The sequence below is a fragment of the Chelonia mydas genome, chromosome 1 (assembly GCF_015237465.2).
Source record: "Chelonia mydas isolate rCheMyd1 chromosome 1, rCheMyd1.pri.v2, whole genome shotgun sequence".
NCBI classification, from domain to species: domain Eukaryota; kingdom Metazoa; phylum Chordata; order Testudines; family Cheloniidae; genus Chelonia; species Chelonia mydas.
Window position 1 is genome coordinate 270,357,449 of NC_057849.1, and position 20,373 is coordinate 270,377,821.

Sequence of the window (20,373 nt, forward strand, 5' to 3'; positions counted from 1 at the left end):
TCAGCAAATGGCAAAATCTGCTTCCTGTGGTAGCAACTTCCCTTCCAAGGAGATCTTTTGCGGAGTAAGATGGATTTAATATTCCTTCTGTAGCAGATTAAAAATGAAAGACTTGTAGGCCCAAGGGAGACCACCTGGGATCACATTACTTCATCATATACGATTATCCTTCATCTTCACCTGTAGTTTTCAGTACTGAGACAGAAAAGGCTCATCTCTTCAGACTAACTTCCCCTTCTTCCATCAATAATTTTCCTTCTATGTAGTAGAAGATGGTGGAGAAAAGATACTGTCTGCATGTCAGCTTTCCCCTGGGGGAGGAGAGATGCCCCTCTCCTTTCTGAGTAGCAGCCGTGTTAGTCTGTATCCGCAAACAGAAAAGGAGTACTTGTAGCATCTAAGAGACTATCAAATTTATTTGAGCATAAGCTTTCATGAGCTACAGCTCACTTCATTGGATGCATGCAATGGAAAATACAGTGGGGAGATTTTATATACACAGAGAACGTGAAACAATGGGTGTTACCATACACACTGTAATGAGTGATCAGGTAAGGTGAGCTATTACCAGCAGGAGAGGGGAAAAAAAACCTTCTATAGTGATAATCAAGGTGGGCCATTTCCAGCAGTTGACAAGAACGTGTGAGGAACAGTAGGGGGGAAAATAAACACGGGGAAATAGTTTCTCCGACTGGTTTTTGAATGTTATAATTCCTGACGTCTAATTTGTGTCCATTTATTCTTTTACGCGGAGACTGTCTGGTTTGGCCAAGGTACATGGCAGAGGGGCATTGCTGGCACATGATGCAATATATCACATTGGTAGATGTGCAGATGAACGAGTCTCTGATAGTGTGGCTGATGTGATTAGGCCCTATGATGGTGTCCCGTGAATAGATATGTGGACACAGTTGGCAACGGGCTTTGTCCTCACCCATAATCCAGTTGGAGAACACTTCTATCTCTCTGGTCACTCGATTACAGACCTAAAAGTTGCAATTCTTCAACAAAAAAAAACTTCAAAAACAGACTTCAATGAGAGACTGCTGAATTGGAATTAATTTGCAAACTCTGGACACCATTACATTAGCCTTGAATAAAGACTGGCAGTGGATGTGTCATTACACAATGGAAACGGCCCACCTTGATTATCACTACAAAAGGTTTTTTTTTTTTTCTCTCCTGCTGGTAATAGCTCACCTTAGCTGATCACTCTCATTACAGCGTGTATGGTAACACCCATTGTTTCATGTTCTCTGTGTATATAAAATCTCCCCACTGTATTTTCCACTGCATGCATCCCATGAAGTGAGCTGTAGCTCGCAAAAGCTTATGCTCAAATAAATTTGTTAGTCTCTAAGGTGCCACAAGTACTCCTATCCTTTCTGTTACAGACGGAGGCCCTGGTGCACTCCTCACAACTTCCTGCCCTCCTGCTGCTTGAATGAAGGACCCAGATGTTCCAGTGTTTCTTAGTATGGGGAAAGGGAAGGCAGGTCATGGTGGCCTCTCTTCCCCTGGGGAGTTTTGGTAGCAGCAACAGCTATAAGGGGAGGTTGGTAGATAGCAGCAGATGACTTTATTTCTTCCTTCTGTGCTTATTCCACAAGGGAGGTGGAATTTGCTAATGGAGGGGGAAATGATCAGTCCTATGAGATAAAACAGTGCTGAAAGACTGCCATACAGGAAGGGGAGCAGCTGGGTGGTATCTAGCCAATCCCAAAATATGATTGGATTTATGTAGAGACCAGCAATTGGAAATTGATTTTGCCATTCACTGTGCTATGAAGCATGGATTAATATTGCGAAAATTCACATGAACCAACTTCAAATTTAACATTCATGTGAATATTCAGGTAGGTGTGTTCATCTTGAAATCTTTACCCTCTTCCTTAACTTTTTTTTTTATTATTCAATCAGTGAGAAGAAACAATTCCACATACTTAGATGACCAATCACACTTTGTGAACCCAAAGACTGAAATTTTCGGAGTATTCAAACAATTTAGAATGGCTAACAAATTCATAAACATCAGCCTATGCATGGAGGATTAGTTAACATATTAAGGCTTACATTAATATAGATATCATTCGCTACAAAAAACTCATCCCACTTTAGTACAGTGACTAATAAAGCTGAACATCTTCCCCTTGACACCACAGGTAGAATGAAAAAAAATTTGAGACACAGTTCAATGCAAGAGACTACCTCTCCAAAAAATTCAAATTGGCTGTTTTCCCCATCAAGTCTTTTTAAACATATACAATATTTTCTCCTACCATCCCATCACAAGAAAGTTTTGATCTTCTATTGTAATTAAGTAGCACTTATTAGTGCTCAAACACTTTTTGACCGCAAACATTGTGGTGATGCTTGTTAATGTATTTATTTTAACTAGCAGATGCAGCCATTAATTGCCACCATTCCCTGGAAATTTTAGCACAATGGAAATAAATTTATTTTATGTCTTCCAGTATGTTGCAGCAAAAAGAAAAAGAGCTCTTACAAGTGTAACTGTTGCTTTTTTCCAACACTGTTACTGTTTTCATGTACTGGTAAGTCCTTAAACATGACAGTATGACACATTCCTACCACAAACTTCATAAACTTTGTCAGCTGAAATTTATGGTGTCTATTCTGTGAAGCCACATCTAAAGCTAACTTTGTATTAGTCAGCTTAGCCTACTTGTAAGACAGTCTTATTGCACATATAACTATCCTGTGTTCTGAATTTAGTTATTTAACTTGCAGCCAGCCCTCTCAATATCACAGTGGGAGACAAAGATCCCAAAATGAGGGACAGCTCTCACTTCCTCCTCTGGTGTGACAGCCAATTGAAGAGTCATAGGCCCTTCATTGAAAATTCCCAACCCTCACTCCCCAAGTCCCTCTTCAGCTGCAGTGCTATATCATGAAGTGACAGGCTGTCTCAGAATAGTTTATAATATAAATATATTATCCTGAATGCGATAAATGAGTGGGGGAAATAACAGAAAGTAGGGAAAACGTTCCACAGGGGAAGAATATTTACAGAATATACTGATGTGATTCCAGATATGAAACACTATACTGCTAAGCTATTGGACTGTTCTGCATCATTGTCAAACTCTATATTTATCCAGGACCTTCATTCATGAAGCATTAGTATCATATTGGTATTAACTTGGCCACCTAGTTGTGTGGGAGAAAAAAGCACATGGATTTTATTTTCAAACAATACCGTAAAAGAAAATGCCAAAATATTTTGCTTTGACTACATGTTTTCCATAACCAATTAATTTACTCTAGAAGACCAGCTTGCTTTTCATTTTAACTTTTTTTTAAAAGCTCTATTGTTAAGGCTTCCCTGTACTGCAATTGTACAACAATCCTGCAAATACACATATGAGCAGTCCCTTTAAATTCAACAGGACTACTCGTGTGTGTATGCAGGAACAGGGTCTAAATGCATTCTGTGCCCAGGATTGGGAAGCTAGAGGAATTGTACATTAACTCCAATTGGGGCCCCTTTAAAAATGTTTGGCAATGTGCTTTGAGATGAAAGAATGTACATGCAAGGTATTTCATTATTTATTTCTATAAAGAAAGTATTATATTTCTCTGCTAGGCTTCTACTACTTAGTAATGAGTATGAGAAACCAGCAAAAATACAATTTTCTTTCCCCCCCACCCCCAGGCAGCCAACAGTTCCATGTTTGCTTCATAAATGAAGCAACTTTAAGCATATTCATATTCCTTCTGGAGTGACAGACTGAGTCTGCATTGGTTGCTGCCTAGGATCCATATCGATTCAAAGAGATGAGGGCGAAGTGTGTGTGTGTGTGTTACTGTGAAACCAACACTGAATTGAATAGCATCAAGAAGAGTATGCTGTGAGCAGGACTGTATTTTATTCAAATACCTACCTTGTGTGGAATTGTAACTGTATAGTCCTTACAGCTGATTCTGGCAAAGGAAGTACATGGCCTGAACAAAAGACATCTTTCAAATGCCTCCAGATACATGTAATCTTTGAAAGTCATAAGGAAGTTTGTATTTTTAATTTACATCCTGTGTCCTCTTACTTATCCTGATGCCTACAAATGGAGTACTCTGAATTGAAAAAGAAAATGCAGAAATGGATACAAAAACATACTCTGCAGTACTGTTGTAAAAAACTTGCCAGTCAGGTGGTGCAATGGACCAGTGTGCTAGCCTTTCACTTCTAAGAAACTGGTTTCATATCTAGCAAAGGTCATATGTAAAATGAGAGATGGTCTCTGTCTTGTGCCAGGTGGATGTATGTCCATCTCAAAAATCCTCCACAGAACTTGTTTGGGCTGGTAGTCTCCATTTAGGAGAAGCAAAGAATGGATCAAAAAGAAGTAAAGCGGAAGCGACGGTAGCAGGATGGAGCTTTGACAGCATTAGAAGAAACTGTTGGATGTGTGAAGACTCCAATTAAAATTCCAGCCATAGAATGGGGAGGGGAAACAAAGAATTTGAATTGCATTCAACATCTGAAATAACACTAAACTCAAGAAACCTTTTCTAAATATTGATGATACATGCCACTGATTCCTTGGCTTATATAAGATGTAGGAAATGTGGAAGATACTGAGAATGAATTTATTAATTACTGCTGACATACAGTAAAAGCTATTTGTATTGTGTTTTAAATTACTAATAATGTTTTATTTTTTAATCTGGCATTCTCCTTTTCTTTTTTTTTCTTTTTTTTTTTTTTTTTAAAGATGAAATCTAGTCAAGGTATGAATGCTTTATTTCCGGTTGTCCTCCGTGTCTACTGCTATTATTAAATACATGGACTACAGAAACAAGACTGATAAAAAATTAAGACTTTGTCAGGCATGCATTTTTAAGGAGGCACTAAAAATACTATACTGAAACTTGCAATATGCGTTTTATGCATCCCATTTGTACAGGCTCTTTCCAGAAAATGGACACTACTTATTTATCTATTTTAAAGTTGTCTGCTGCAGAAAGTAGGAATGTCTCACCCCAAATGACAAACTGCCTAACAGCTGACTATTAACCCAATAACAGTTTTAATTCAAATATGTCTAAAATATTTTGTTTTAATGTCTTCATAAAGCTCACTATATCTTAGATATACCTTTATTTAAACTTTTAAAAGAACTCATGAATGCTTCAGTTATTTCCTTAATCTGCTATGAACTATATGTCAAAGGAATTTGCTATATATAGGGTCAAGTAATTATTAAGATATCTGAGTGCCACAATGTACAAAAAGTATTATGGTCAATGATGGAGATTACAGACATGTAGAGACACTTTGGGTGGAAACTTGGCAAGTCAATGGCAAACTCCTATTGATTTCAGTGGGGTCAAAATTTGCCCGTTAGGGTCTAGTTTTCATTTACTCTAAGTCCAGTTTTCAGTGTTTTAGCAGTGATCCTCAGCTGGTGTAAACTGTCATAGCTCTATTAAAGTCAATGGAGCTATGATAATTTACACCAGCTGAGGATCTGTCCTTACAGCAGGTCAAAGAGGCTTTTGTGTAAGTCAGAATTGGGCCCTAATATCCTGACTCTCATTAGGTGCTGGAGCATCTATCACTTCAATTGAAATAAATGGGAGAAGTTCAGCACCTCTAAAAATCAAACCCTTAGCAACTTTTAGCACTACGGAAAACCAAGCAGTAGAATTCTCCATCTGTAGCAGCTTAGTGTGACACAATAATGTATGTGCCTGTATTTTCTGGTCCCTTAGACTAGTATTTGAAGCCTACTTTAAAAGTTCCACTTTTTGAATCTCAGCATGACCGAATGTTTGTTTGGGAACTTGCACCTAGAGCCCTGCAGCGGGACTAGGATCCTGCAGAACCCGCTGCCATAATAGCAGGAGTGGGTAAAATGTCCTTTGTTGCTGGAAGGATTGGGTGGGCAAAAAAAAAAACTGTCATAATTTGTGGGAAAACACTAAATATCTCGTCAGTTTGGCATAAATAGAATTTCAGCAATGTAAAGCAAGTTTCTTTTTATTTTAAATAAAGGTTTTAATGCTTAAATTTAAGCAAGGGATAGAAAGATTTGATGTCTGTTATAACAGCAGTTAAAAGTATTTTCACATGGTTTAAGCAAGCTTTGTTTTATTCTTTTAGTGGTTAAAAATTGTCTGAATTTTGTGTGTGTGTGTGTGTGTTAACCGACTGTTGTTTGTTTTTGTTTGTTTTAATAGCATGGAGGGAATCTCTCTCACACAAGATTTGCAGAATCTAAGGTTTTTGAGGGTGGGAGTGGAATAAAAAATGCAAGAAACAATGCGGGAGCAGGTGAGAGTGGGTCCTGCAGAAGCAGGATTAAAAAAAATAACCGCATTCAGGGCTCTGCTTGCCCTTACTGGTAGTGTTGAGATAGAGGAAATGTGCCCATAATAAATGGCAACATATATCACTGAACACTTGACAAAAATGTTAGACAATAAACATTTCCCAGTTGCTGCAATCTACAGTATTTTCTCAAGAAAACTGAATGCATTTGGAATCTTATAGCGGTTTTCTTAGCTTCTGTAATGGAACAAAACCCGATTTATTCAACTACCTTAATTGTTCATAAAGATGCTATTTTTCCAAACTGAATATCTGAGGAAAATTAACAGTAATAAAACATGAAGCATTTGGAGTAATACATCTTGATGTGTCTCAAATTAGGCTTTGAAGTTCAAATTACAGTTTTTTGTTGAGTGCATTTTACCCTTGATAACAATGAATAGTGCATTTATAAATTGATATAAAATTTGCCTCCAAATGCAATGCTACTAAACAGTAACAGTCTTAAAGCTTAGTTATAAGACAGGGTTTATAACAATGCCACACACATTCATCTTTGCCACAGAACAAGGTAAATTTGAGGCTGAATGACATTCATGTATCTCCCTGAAACAGCTCCCATGTACAATCCTTCTGACAACACAAAGTTTACACAATCATAATTGTTCTCATTTGGAATGGAAACATCCATTAGCACAAAGTGCAATAGCATCAGGTGAAGCATTTGAGCTGGATAATCAATTTGACAGCTCATGGCTTTTCCTTCATTTTTATCCGACTTACCAGGTGTTTGGGCCTTCTGAGAGGAGTATCACAAACCTGAATATATTTAAATATTTCTACATAGGGTAGATTGTTTGGCATTTGGAAATCTAATAAGATATATATGTAAATTTTTATAAAGGGCCTGATTCTGCTACCTGTTGTGTAGAATTTACTCCATGCATGGTGTCAGTCATCTGCCAATTTACAAAAAGCAGTTGACATCATTGGGACCACTGCTGGAGTAAATTGCTACTCAGTGGGAGTAATGGTGGCAGAAGAAGGCCCTTAATTACTTTTGGCTATCTTGTAAGTAGTTGTGCAATTCCTGAGTACAAATAAATGTTAAAATCCTTCATTTTTAGGAAGGGTCAGACCTTGCCTTGTTGTGATAAGAAAATGAGTGTCCATTTATTAAAATGGAGTGCTTTGTTGTATTAAGGTCAACCTAAATTATTCTCAGATCTCAGTGGATTTTGTAAGGAAGAAACATTTGGAAGTTTCCTTGGGAGAAGCTGAACTTTGCATGCTATTAATAGCAGCTTTGTGAGAATAAAAAGCAACTAATGGTATACTGCAAAATTCAATGTGCTCTTTTAGAAATGTGTTTACTTGAATAAATTAATGGTACTTATTTAGTCATGAAGTCATTTTATAAGAGCTTTTAAAAACTAATGTGCTCTTCCATGGGACATGTATAAAAACATCTTAAACTTGCACATTTTCTAGACTCTGATCTTCACCACCTGTGTATTTTCTGTTGCTATCCATTTGTAATAGTGAAACTGCTCAGCACACACAACACAACTGTTAATTTGAAAAGTTAACAGTGTACTACTCTAGCTATTTTCAATGAGATTTGCATTTAAGAATTATCCAGAAATTTTCTCCAGATCAAAGTTGATTCAACTATGTATTTAAAATAGATGTACAGTAATAGTGGCATGTTGCTATTATATTAGCAAATAGTTGGGATGTGGAGATTTCAGACTCTTTAGAGACAGAGGCACAGACATTGGTGGTTGCGTCACGTGAGAGAGTTTGTATATTTTGGTGTAAATGACAACACAATCTTGCATAGTTACATTCTGACTGAAAGGTTAAGCAACAAGGTTTATAAAATGTGATATGTGTGTGTATATATATGTCCTCTTAAAAATAGATGTATGCCCTGATCCTTTTTTATACTGGTTTGAAAATGGAATTACATTATATACATATACTTTATTGTTCTAAATAAAGATTTTATGCACTGCCATGATATGAGTACATTGTCTTCACTCAGTCATATTCATGATCTCTCATAAATCCTGGCATATTCTTAAATGAATTTAATGGTATTCTAGACCCCTTTGCATGGAGACTCTATTAAGTAATGTGCAGATGTTTCAGAAATAAAATTCTATGAAGTCTTAAGACACGTTATACCCATTATCAAGCTTCTAATGCCAACACACATTTTTATTTGTGATTCAGGACACTACACGCAGACCTCAGATTAAAAATTATTGTAGCTCCTTAAAGGTATGTCTACACAGCAGTTAAACACCTGCAGCTGGCCTGGGTCAGTTGGCTCAGACTCATGGGTTTTGGCTGTGGTAAATTGTGTAAAATTGTGGTGTAAACATTCAGGCTTAGGCTGGAGCCTGGACTCTGGGGTCCTCCCCTCTCACTGGGTCCCAGAGCTTGGGCTCCATCTTCAGCCTGAACGTCTACACCACAATTTTACAGCCACACAGCCCAAGCCCTGTGAGCCTTAGTCAGCTGACCCAGGCCAGCTGTGGGTGTTCAATTGCTGTGTAGACATGCCCAGAAGAGGACAAATACAAATCTCAGCCACTTAGGGTAACTTTCCAAGTCGCATATAGATATTCATCATTTGGGTCAAATGCTGTTACTTTGGTTTCAATTGCCATGGAAAAAAAATTTGAACGCAAGGTGTTTTACAATGTCTATTTTTGGAAAGAGGTAATTTATAGTCTAAAACCTGAAATGTTCTATAGAGTTGAGAGAATCCCTTATTTGCTGTATTTTGTACTTTATTTTACATAATTGTGGGTCTCCAAAAAGATGTAAGTCATATTATATTCAAAGATGAATAAGAAATAAATTTTGTTCCTTTCCCTCAGAGGAAGGATTTCTCCCCAGAATCAAAGGCCACTTAGTGTAGTGTCCCCAGCCTATAGCTAGCAGAAAAGTAACACTTAGCACTATAACAATATGAATTGCATTACAGCAATGTAGTTTAACAATTTAGCGCCAAATGCAGCTACACTGATTTACACCAGCTGAGAGTGTGACCCACTGGCTCCAAGATCATTTTAGTCTATGTTAGCATAGAATTGTTTTCTGCAGGAACTACTTACTTTATATTTTTGCAGAAAGTTCCTGAATGATAACAATTGACAATTTTTATTTTTAATGAAGATGGGTTGGTTCAGGATTTCACATTTTACTGCAGCTTATAAAGTTCCAGCTTCTTACCCCTTTCATGTAACTATTGGTGGTAGAAATTCTTCCAAAATTCAAAACTATTCTAAAAGAGCTGAAGTTTCCCCACTAGCTGCACTGGCCATGTGCTAACACAATCAAAATTTTAGATTGTAAAATGCATAAAAGAAATTCACATGCGCTGCTGAATCCCAGAGGTATGAAGAGTAAGGGCCTCCACCATACTCCCAAAAAGATTATTTCAACACAATACAGAAGCATTTACCATGAGCAATTACTGCTCTCCTGATTTGTGGCCTTTTCTGCACAATCCCATGACAAGAAAACAGGAATTAAAAATACAGACATGATTTTCTCTGGGCTTGGGCTTCCAGCCAAATTCAGGGCAATTATCTTTCTTTTTTTGTCACAATGTGACATATTTCTTGAGCTCATGGAATAATATTCCATTGAGATCACAGAAGCTTCTTTGTTTATTTGTTGCGTATTGTGCTTTTCAGAATAGTAAAATATGCCAAATTGAAGTTAAGAAGCTGGAAGGCAACCTGTAGCTTTTATCAGCTTAACTATTACAAGTGTCAAAATGTCATGTTACAAATTTCTTCTTATCATCACTTATATTATTAGGACTCATTGGCTATTTAATCTGTCATGTTCCTGAAGTTAAATATTATAGACTACCCTTCTATTAGACAATGCCATCAGCATGAACAAGACAGGAAACAACCTTCACCTTTGTAGACAACAAAGCCAATTAACAGCATCAACTAAGGCAGAGAGGAAGTGTCTAAATTCTTGAATGACTCCCTGAGAACAATACTGCAAACTTTCTTGGGCAGTTGCCCCTTTGCCAAAGCTTGGGTGAAAAGCATCCCAGTGAAGTAGTTAAATTGCTCTGTAGCACGTGGACATAGATTACTACCTGTTTCATACCGTTCCACAATTTTCTGGCACTGTAAAACTTGCAAATGTTTTCTAGACTTATTTATAATGCTGTACCATAAGTATCAGACAGGTGATTGATCAACTTCACTCCAGTACAGCCGGGGGTTATTTAATTCTATAAGTAGCTGGATGGGGGGAAATATTTAATAACACACTCTTCAATCTAGCAGAGAAAGGTATAATACAATCCAATGGCTGGAAGTTGAAGCTAGACATATTCAGAGTGAAAATAAGGTGTAATTTTTTAACAGTGAGAGTAATTAATCATCGGAACAATTCACCAAGGATCATGTCAATATTTAAATGGAGATTGCATGTTTTTCTAGCAGAGAAGCTCTAGGGATTATTTGGGGGAAATTCTATGGCCTGTGTTATACAGGAGGTCAGACTACATGATCAGAATGGTCCCTACTGGCCTTGGAATCCATGAAACCTATGAGAAAAGGTATTAAAAAAACAGGGCATGCTGAGAAAAGAAGACTGAGGGGAGACCAGATGACAGTCTTTAAATATGTTAAGGGCTGTTATAAAGAGGACAGTGATCAATTGTTCTCCATGTCCACAAGAAGTAACGGGCTAAATCTGCAGCAAGAGCGATTCAGGTTATATATTAGGATAAACTTTCGAACTATAGGAATAGTTAAATAGTGGAATAGGCTTCCAAAAGAGGTTGTGGAATCCCCATCAATGGAGATTTTTTAAGAACAAGGTTAGGCAAATGCAAATGGGATGGTTTAGGTTAACTTGGTCCTGCCTCAGCACAGGGGTCTGGACTTGACTTCTTGAGGTCCCTTGCAAACCTATATTTCAATGATTCTACAACTTATTAAGCTTTCAGATAAAATCACTGATACCCACAAAAACATAAAACCAAGAAATATGGATACAGGAAGGTGTGCTTTGGTTTAGCCAGGTTAAAAGAAAACTACCTTTGATTTTGAATGCATGGCCCAGAGAAAAGTGAAAAAAATCACCAAACCTCTTTAGGCAAGTACTAAACTACGGGTTCATAAACTTCCATTACATGGACAACATCTTAATAGCAAGATTGTTCTGTCAACTGACTTTCCATTAACCATTGCTAAGGCTCCGTGTTGGTCACAGATTCTGTGACTTCCCATGACTTCTGCAGCAGCCGGTGTGCCTGAGCAGGTCGGGCAGCCCCTGGGCCAGGCACACCGGCCACTGCTGGGGCAGTCTCGGGCCCCCTGCACCCCAACAGCAGGAGTTTGGGTGCGTGGGGGCCCAGGGCTGGTGGTTGGGGTGTGGGGTGGTGCTTACCTGTGGGGGGACTCCGGGGCAGGGAGACAGCAATGCCCCTCCCTCCGTTCCTAGTTCCATGTGCTGCCTCTGCCTGCAGGCACTGCCTCTGGAGCTCCCATTGGCCGCAGTTCCCAGCCAATGGGAACTGCAGAACCAGGGCTTGGGGTGGAGTGAAGCCAGCACAGTGAAGAATCTGCACTATGTGGCCAACCACTTCTCTGCAAGCTGCCAGCAGTGCTTTCAGACCACAATTTTATAACATAATCAGTGCTCTAAAGAGGGTGTTGAACTTAGAGGAAGCAAAATATGTAGGAATGTATTTAAATAAAGAATACTAAAGGACTGCACACTTTGTTGCTTATGTAAGCTGAACTGTACACCGAGCTAGAACCCACAACCCCAGTATAAACTGGGGGAGGTTGAAAACCGGACCCTTGGCAATCCTACCCCCTGCCCCTGCTGCTCACACCTCTTTGCCCCCTCCGCCAAGCTGACAAGATCCCCAGGGGGTGAAGGTGCTGGCCAGAGTGGGAGCGGTGAGAAGTTTCCAGCAGCCTCATTTCCACAAAAAAAAACAGGCCGACAGAATGCCCACTGGGTGCTCCAGGCAGAGGAGGTTCTCTGACCCCCCTAAGCCTCACTCCTCTCTTCAGAATGACTCTGCTCCCAGGCTTCCACGGGCCTCTGTGAGGTCACTGCCTCACTCTTGTATCCAGAGCCTGGATAATCCTAACACCATGGGCGGCACGTGACTCCTCCGTTTGAAGAGGCTGGGCGTGCCTGGACTGTGGCCCTGTCCTGAGGCCCATCCATGCTCAGCTCCCTCCCCCGAGGCCCCCCGCCCGCTTCTCGTGCCTCTTCCCCCAAGACCCCCCCAAGGGTTGCCAACTTTCTAATTGCTGAAAACCAAAGGCCCTTTCCCCGTCCCCTGCCCCGCCTCTTCCCCCAAAGCCCTGCCCCCGATCACTCTCTCCCCCATCTCCATCACTCACGCCCCCCCCCATCTCCGCCAGCCCCACCTCCTCTGCCAGCCTCCCCCCTCGCCCCGCTGCCCCTCCAACCCCTCTCCCCAGCCCCGGCCCCTCGGGGCACCTGGGGCATGGTGGGGCAGAAGGGGGATGGATGGGATCTCCCCCCAGCAGCGGCAGCACCTACCTCTTGGAGCCTGGTCCAGAAGCCAGCCACTGGCATCAGCAGCTGAGCAGAGAGCAGCTCCTCCATGTGGCTTCAGCCTCAGCTGCTGCTCTTTCTGCCCCCAGGGACAGAGGCCAATTACTGAAGCTAACTGGACTTTTAGCGTCAGGTCAGCTGTGCTGATTGGACACTGCCAGGTTCCCTTTTTGACCACATGTTCTGGTTGAAAACCAGACCCCTGGCAATCCTACCCCCTGCTCCTGCTGCTCACGCCTGCTTGCCCCCTCCACCAAGGCCTTCCCCCCCCCCGCCCTGCCCCCACCTGCCCCTTCCCCCAAGGCCTTCCGTCCACTGCTCACGCTTCTTCGCCCCCTCCCCCAAGACACCCATCCACTCACTGCTTCCTCCTCTTCGCCCCCCTTCCCCCAAGACCCTCATACGAGCGGAGCAGGGACGGGAAGATGCAGAGCAAGGGTGGGGACTTTGGGGGAAGAGGACGAGTGGGGCCCTGGGATGAACCGTGGGCAGGGCCATGGTCAGGGCCCCTTTCAGCAGCAGTGTGTTCCAAATGTGGCGGGCCAGTTGTTTGGGCAGATTTAGCCTCCCCAGGCCTTTTATACCCACCATCCATGCATAACACTCAGATTAGTGGAAATCAAAAACAGTGGGAAAACAATAGGATTCTGCCCATTGAACATTCCCCCAAAATTGTGTAATTGGTCAGATGTGGTTTTCAAAAGTTATTGCATTATTGACAGAAAAATGCCATTGAGTTGAGTGTTAGGCCTCATAAGCCAAAGTGTGACTGAACTGCAGGGAGTGTGAAGACTGAGAAGAAAAGAACACCGTAAAGGTTAGCTATATAGAACTAAGGGATCAGAAGGAGGAAAAGTAAAGCACTGACAAACAGGCCCAGCAGCAGTGTTTACTGAAGTGACAAAGGGCTAGATCCACAAAGAGATTTAGCCATTACAATGCTCAATGTAGCAATGCCTAACTTATAGGTACCTTACCACACACTGGAATCCACAGACCCAAGATAGGTGCCTAGGTTCCTACACAAAGCCTGGGGAGAGAGAGATGTCTAAGAATAGAATCCACAAAAGCCAGTAGGCTGAGCAGTGAGTCTCTAAGATAGTCAATAGGAAAGAGACGGACTCCACCTAACGAAGAGAGGGAAGAGCATCTTCGCGAGCAGGCTGGCTAACCTAGTGAGGAGGGCTTTAAACTAGGTTCACCGGGGGAAGGAGATCAAAGCCCTGAGGTAGGTGGGGAAGCGGGATACCGGGAGGAAGCACGAGCAGGAGCGTGTGAGAGGGGAGGGTTCCTGCCTCATACTGAGAATGAGGGGCAATCAGCGGGTTATCTCAAGTGCCTATATACAAATGCACAAAGCCTGGGAAACAAGCAGGGAGAACTGGAGGTCCTGGCAAAGTCAGGGAATTATGATGTGATTGGAATAACAGAGACTTGGTGGGATAACTCGCATGACTGGAGTACTGTCATGGATGGATATAAACTGTTCAGGAAGGACAGGCGGGGCAGAAAAGGTGGGGGAGTTGCATTGTATGTAAGAGCAGTATGACTACTCAGATGGGTATAAACTCTTCAGGAAGGACAAGGAGGCCAGAAAAGGTGGGGGAGTTGCACTGTATGTAAGGGAGCAGTATGACTGCTCAGAGCTCAAGTATGAAACTGCAGAAAAACCTGAGAGTCTCCCTACCTGCATGCCTCCAGCTTTCACCCTGACCACACCACACAATCCATTGTCTACAGCCAAGCTCTGCGATACAACCGCATTTGCTCCAACCCCTCAGACAGAGACAAACACCTACAAGATCTCTATCAAGCATTCTTACAACTACAATACCCACCTGCAGAAGTGAAGAAACAGATTGATAGAGCCAGAAGAGTTCCCAGAAGTCACCTACTACAGGACAGGCCTAACAAAGAAAATAACAGAACGCCACTAGCCATCACCTTCAGCCCCAACTAAAACCGCTCCAACGCATTATCAAGGATCTACAACCTATCCTGAAGGATGACCCAACACTCTCACAAATCTTGGGAGACAGGCCAGTCCTTGCTTACAGACAGCCCCCCAACCTGAAGCGAATACCCACCAGCAACCACATACCACACAACAGAACCACTAACCCAGGAACCTGTCCTTGCAACAAAGCCCGTTGCCAACTGTGCCCACATATCTATTCAGGGGACACCATCACAGGGCCTAATAACATCAGCCACACTATCAGAGGCTCGTTCACCTGCACATCCACCAATGTGATATATGCCATCATGTGCCAGCAATGCTCCTCTGCCATGTACATTGGTCAAACTGGACAGTCTCTACGTAAAAGAATAAATGGACACAAATCAGATGTCAAGAATTATAACATTCATAAACCAGTCGGAGAACACTTCAATCTCTCTGGTCACGAGATTACAGACATGAAAGTTGCGATATTACAACAGAAAAATTTCAAATCCAGACTCCAGCGAGAGACTGCTGAATTGGAATTCATTTGCAAATTGGATACAATTAATTTAGGCTTGAATAGAGACTGGAAGTGGCTAAGTCATTATGCAAGGTAGCCTATTTCCCCTTGTTTTTTCCTACCCCCCCCGCCCCCCCCACCTCCTCAGACGTTCTTGTTAAACCCTGGATTTGTGCTAGAAATGGCCCACCTTGATTATCATACACATTGTAAGGAGAGTCATCACTTTAGATAAGCTATTACCAACAGGAGAGTGGGTTTGTGTGTGTGTTGGGGGGGGGGGAAGAAAACCTGGATTTGTGCTGGAAATGGCCACCTTGATTATCATACACATTGTAAGGAGAGTGATCACTTTAGATAAGCTATTACCAGCAAGAGAGTGGGTTTGTGTGTGTGTTGGGGGGGGGGGGGAGAAAACCTGGATTTGTGCTGGAAATGGCCACCTTGATTATCATGCACATTGTAAGGAGAGTCATCACTTTAGATAAGCTATTACCAGCAGGAGAGTGGAGTGGGGGGAGAGAAAACCTTTTGTAGTGAAAATCACCCATTTTTTCATGGTTTGTGTGTATAAAAACGTCTTCTGTACTTTCCACAGTATGCATCCGATGAAGTGAGCTGTAGCTCACGAAAGCTTATGCTCAAATAAATTGGTTAGTCTCTAAGGTGCCACAAGTACTCCTTTTCTTTTTGGATTAAGTTTAGAAGCGTGAGCAACAAGAGTGATGTCATGGTGGGAGTCTGCTATAGACCACCGGACCAGGGGGATGAGGTGGACGAGGCTTTCTTCCACCAACTCACAGAAGCTACTAGATCGCACGTCCTGGTTCTCATGGGCGACTTCAATCATCCTGGTATCTGCTGGGAGAGCAATACAGCGGTGCACAGACAATCCAGGAAGTTTTTGGAAATTGTAGGGGACAATTTCCTGGTGCAAGTGCTGGAGGAACCAACTAGGGGCGGAGCTCTTCTTGACCTGCTGCTCACAAACCGTGAAGAATTAGTAGATGAAGCAAAAGTGGATGGGAACCTGGGAGGCAGTGACCATGAGATGGTCAAGTTCAGGATCCTGACACAAAGAAGAAAGGAAAGCAGCAGAATACGGACCCTGGACTTCAGAAAAGCAGACGTTGACTCCCTCCGGGAACTGATGGGCAGGATCTCCTGGGAGAATAACATGAGGGGGAAAGGAGTCCAGGAGAGCTGGCTGTATTTTAAAGAATCCTTATTGTGGTTACAGGGACAAACCATCCCGATGTGTAGAAAGAATAGTAAATATGGCAGGCGACCAGCTTGGCTTAACAGTGAAATCCTTGCTGATCTTAAACACAAAAAAGAGGCTTACAAGAAGTGGAAGATTGGACAAATGACCAGGGATGAGTATAAAAATATTGCTCGGGCATGCAGGAGTGAAATCAGGAAGGCCAAATCACACCTGGAGTTGCAGCTAGCAAGAGATGTTAAGAGTAACAAGAAGGGTTTCTTCAGGTATGTTGGCAACAAGAAGAAAGCCATGGAAAGTGTGGGCCCCTTACTGAATGAGGGAGGCAACCTAGTGACAGAGGATGTGGAAAAAGCTAATGTACTCAATGCTTTTTTTGCTTCTGTCTTCATGAACAAGGGCAGCTCCCAGACTACTGCACTGGGCAGCACAGCATGGGGAGAAGGTGGCCAGCCCTCTGTGAAGAAAGAAGTGGTTTGGGACTACTTAGAAAAGCTGGACGTGCACAAGTCCATGGGGCCAGATGCGTTGCATCCGAGAGTGCTAAAGGAATTGGCAGATGTGATTGCAGAGCCATTGGCCATTATCTTTGAAACTCATGGTGATCAGGGGAAGTCCCGGAAGACTGGAAAAAGGCTAATATAGTGCCAATCTTTAAAAAAGTGAAGAAGGAGGATCCTGGGAACTACAGGCCAGTCAGCCTCACCTCAGTCCCTGGAAAAATCATGGAGCATGTCCTCAAGGAATCAATTCTGAAGCACTTAGAGGAGAGGAAAGTGATCAGGAACAGTCAGCATGGATTCACCAAGGGAAAGTCATGCCTGACTAATCTAATTGCCTTCTATGATGAGATAACTGGTTCTGTGGATGAAGGGAAAACAGTGGACGTGTTATTCCTTGACTTTAGCAAAGCTTTTGACATAGTCTCCCACAGTATTCTTGTCAGCAAGTTAAAGAAGTATGGGCTGGATGGATACACTACAAGGCGGGCAGAAAGTTGGCTAGATTGTCGGGCTCAACGGGTAGTGATCAATAGCTCCATGTCTAGTTGGCAGCCGGTATCTAGCAGAGTGCCCCAAGGGTCGGTCCTGGGGCCGGTTTTGTTCAATATCTTCATTAAGGATCTGGAGGATGGTGTGGATTGCACCCTCAGCAAGTTTGCAGATGACACTAAACTGGGAGGAGTGGTAGATACGCTGGAGGGTAGGGATAGGATACAGAGGGACCTAGACAAATTGGAGGATTGGGCCAAAAGAAATATGATGAGGTTCAACAAGGACAAGTGCAGAATCCTGCACTTAGGACGGAAGCATCCAATGCACCGCTACAGACTAGGGACCGAATGGCTAGGCAGCAGTTCTGCAGAGAAGGACCTAGGGGTGACAGTGGACGAGAAGCTGGATATGAGTCAACAGTGTGCCCTTATTGCCAAGAAGGCCATGGCATTTTGGGGTGTATAAGTAGGGGCATTGCCAGCAGATCGATGGACGTGATCGTTCACCTCTATTCGACATTGGTGAGGCCTCATCTGGAGTACTGTGTCCAGTTTTGGGCCCCACACTACAAGAAGGATGTGGAAAAATTGGACAGAGTCCAGCGAAGGGCAACAAAAATGATTAGGGGTCTGGAACACATGACTTATGAGGAGAGGCTGAGGGAACTGGGATTGTTTAGTCTACGGAAGAGAAGAATGAGGGGGGATTTGATAACTGCTTTTAACTACCTGAAAGGTGGATCCAAAGAGGGTGGATCTAGACTATTCTCAGTGATAGCAGATGACAGGACAAGGAGTAATGGTCTCAAGTTGCAGTGGAGGAGATTTAGGTTGGATATTAGGAAAAACTTTTTCATTAGGAGGGTGGTGAAACACTGGAATGCGTTACCTAGGGAGGTGGTGGAATCCCTTTCCTTAGAAGTTTTTAAGGTCAGGCTTGACAAAGCCCTGGCTGGAATGATTTAGTTGGGGATTGGTCCTGCTCTGGGCAGGGGGTTGGACTAGATGACCTCCAGAGGTCCCTTCCAACTCTGATATGCTATGATTCTATGATTCTATAAAATGCTGAGGAGATGGACGGGTCCTAAATCCTGCCACTCAAAGGGACTTGGGCGCCCAAATCCAGACCAGAGGCTGGTACCTGTCTCTGCCTAGGATTCATAGCCATGAACCCTCTCTTTGAGTTAGGCCTAAACTGGGTTTTTTGTTTTGTTTTTTCTGGGTTGTTGTTTTTGTTGTTGGGTTGATTGGGTTGTTTTTTTTTTTTTTTTTTGCAAGAAATGCAAGAAGAGTAGAAGTAGGCAGAGACCACTGGACTGTAAGATATTCTCATGTGGATCTCTTTCAGTCTCTCCTGAAGCTGTTCCATTGGGCAAAAAATACTTAAATATGTATTGGGCCAAACAGAACATAAGAATGATCCTATAGCCAAGTAATTAAGGCCCCCACCTAAGCAGTGGGAGATCCAATTTCAAATCCCTTCTTCATTTCATGCATAAAAGGGACTTGAACTGCTGTCTTCTATAGCTTGAGTGAGTAACCTGACTACTGGGCTAAAAGTTATAAGATAGTCTTCTTCTCCTCACCTCCCTCTCTGCTTTGAGTGAATTTAGGCATGAGCCACCACCTTTCTTGGAAGAAACACCTTAGGCACCTAACTCCAGGGGAGGGACAAGGCTTAGGCCGCATCTAGCCCATCACTTAAGGTTGAACTCAGTATATCTTGTTAACACTTTTTAAATATCCAAGCCTGATTTTTTTAAAATGTGTTCGAGAATTTGCCATGTAATGTGGAAATTTTTTCCAGTGGTTTATTAGCCTCACTATTAAAAATTTGCATTTCATTTCCCACTTTGAACGTTCGGCCTTCAACTTCCAGCTGCTGATAAATGATCTGGATGTGAAAAAAGTGGTCAAATAAGGGAAGAGTTCAACAGTAGAGCAAACAGAGGCAGCCACCTTGACAAGTCGGTAAAATATTTGAGCTAACACGGTACTCTGCCTACTTGGTGTGATTTTTACTCATGCCAAGAAACAGAGGACTCTGCTTGAGGAAGGAGTAATAAAATAAAAACACAGATTTCCCCCAGGAGAGTACATGATAATAGCTTTTTCTTTGTTCAACTGCCAGCATTTCTCTGACTACAAATAAGATTCCTTCAATAACAGCAATATTTTTTCATTATGGAACAACTTGCTTTCAAAACCACCATAATATGTTGCTAAACTGAGCTGTGTACTTGATTGATTCTCCCTGCGCTATTTCCCATAGTACATGTAACATTCCCAGTTACTTAAGACGTGTTTTGGAATTGTGGATGTTCAGCACCTCTGAAAATCAGGGCCCTTGATACCATAGGTTACCATGAACAAGGAGTATAAAATGAAGACAGACCAAGCAAACAGGCCAGCATGTATAGCTGGGATACTTACCTCCCATCTACACAACATGTATGTGTCTCCAGTACTCCAGCACAAAAATGACGCTTGGTAGGCTATACCATGGCATCTCCAGGACACTCGGGAGGTATAAGCAGTAGTTCAGAGGCTGCTGACTGAAAACCAGATTTACCACGATAAACAACAGTTCCCCCAGGTCTTCTCTTCCTGCTTACATCCCATCACTTCAGGAGCAAATTTGATTCTTCAGTCACTCCAGGTAGCATTTTACAATGGTATTATAATTGGGAAACATTTTTCTAAGTAAAAAGAAAAGGAGTACTTGTGGCACCTTAGAGACTAACCAATTTATTTGAGCTTAAGCTTTCGTGCTCAAATAAGCTTATGCTCAAATAAATTGGTTAGTCTC

General features: G+C 42.2%; 1 protein-coding gene across 2 annotated transcripts in view; it reads left to right on the forward strand.

Moving 5' to 3' along the window:
- The window catches only part of KITLG (KIT ligand), an 88,550-nt gene extending 80,235 nt beyond the window's left edge, over positions 1–8,315 (forward strand). Inside the window, exons 9-10 of one of the 2 annotated variants that reach the window (XM_043546423.1) lie at positions 2,475–2,555; positions 4,734–8,315. In XM_043546423.1, the coding sequence (XP_043402358.1) occupies positions 2,475–2,514 (40 nt within the window). In that variant the 3' untranslated portion in view covers positions 2,515–2,555; positions 4,734–8,315. Of the gene's footprint in view, positions 1–2,474; positions 2,556–3,676 lie in introns of both variants that reach the window. The other variant, XM_027821680.3, reaches the window with a different exon arrangement.
- The last annotated feature ends 12,058 nt before the right edge of the window (positions 8,316–20,373 follow it).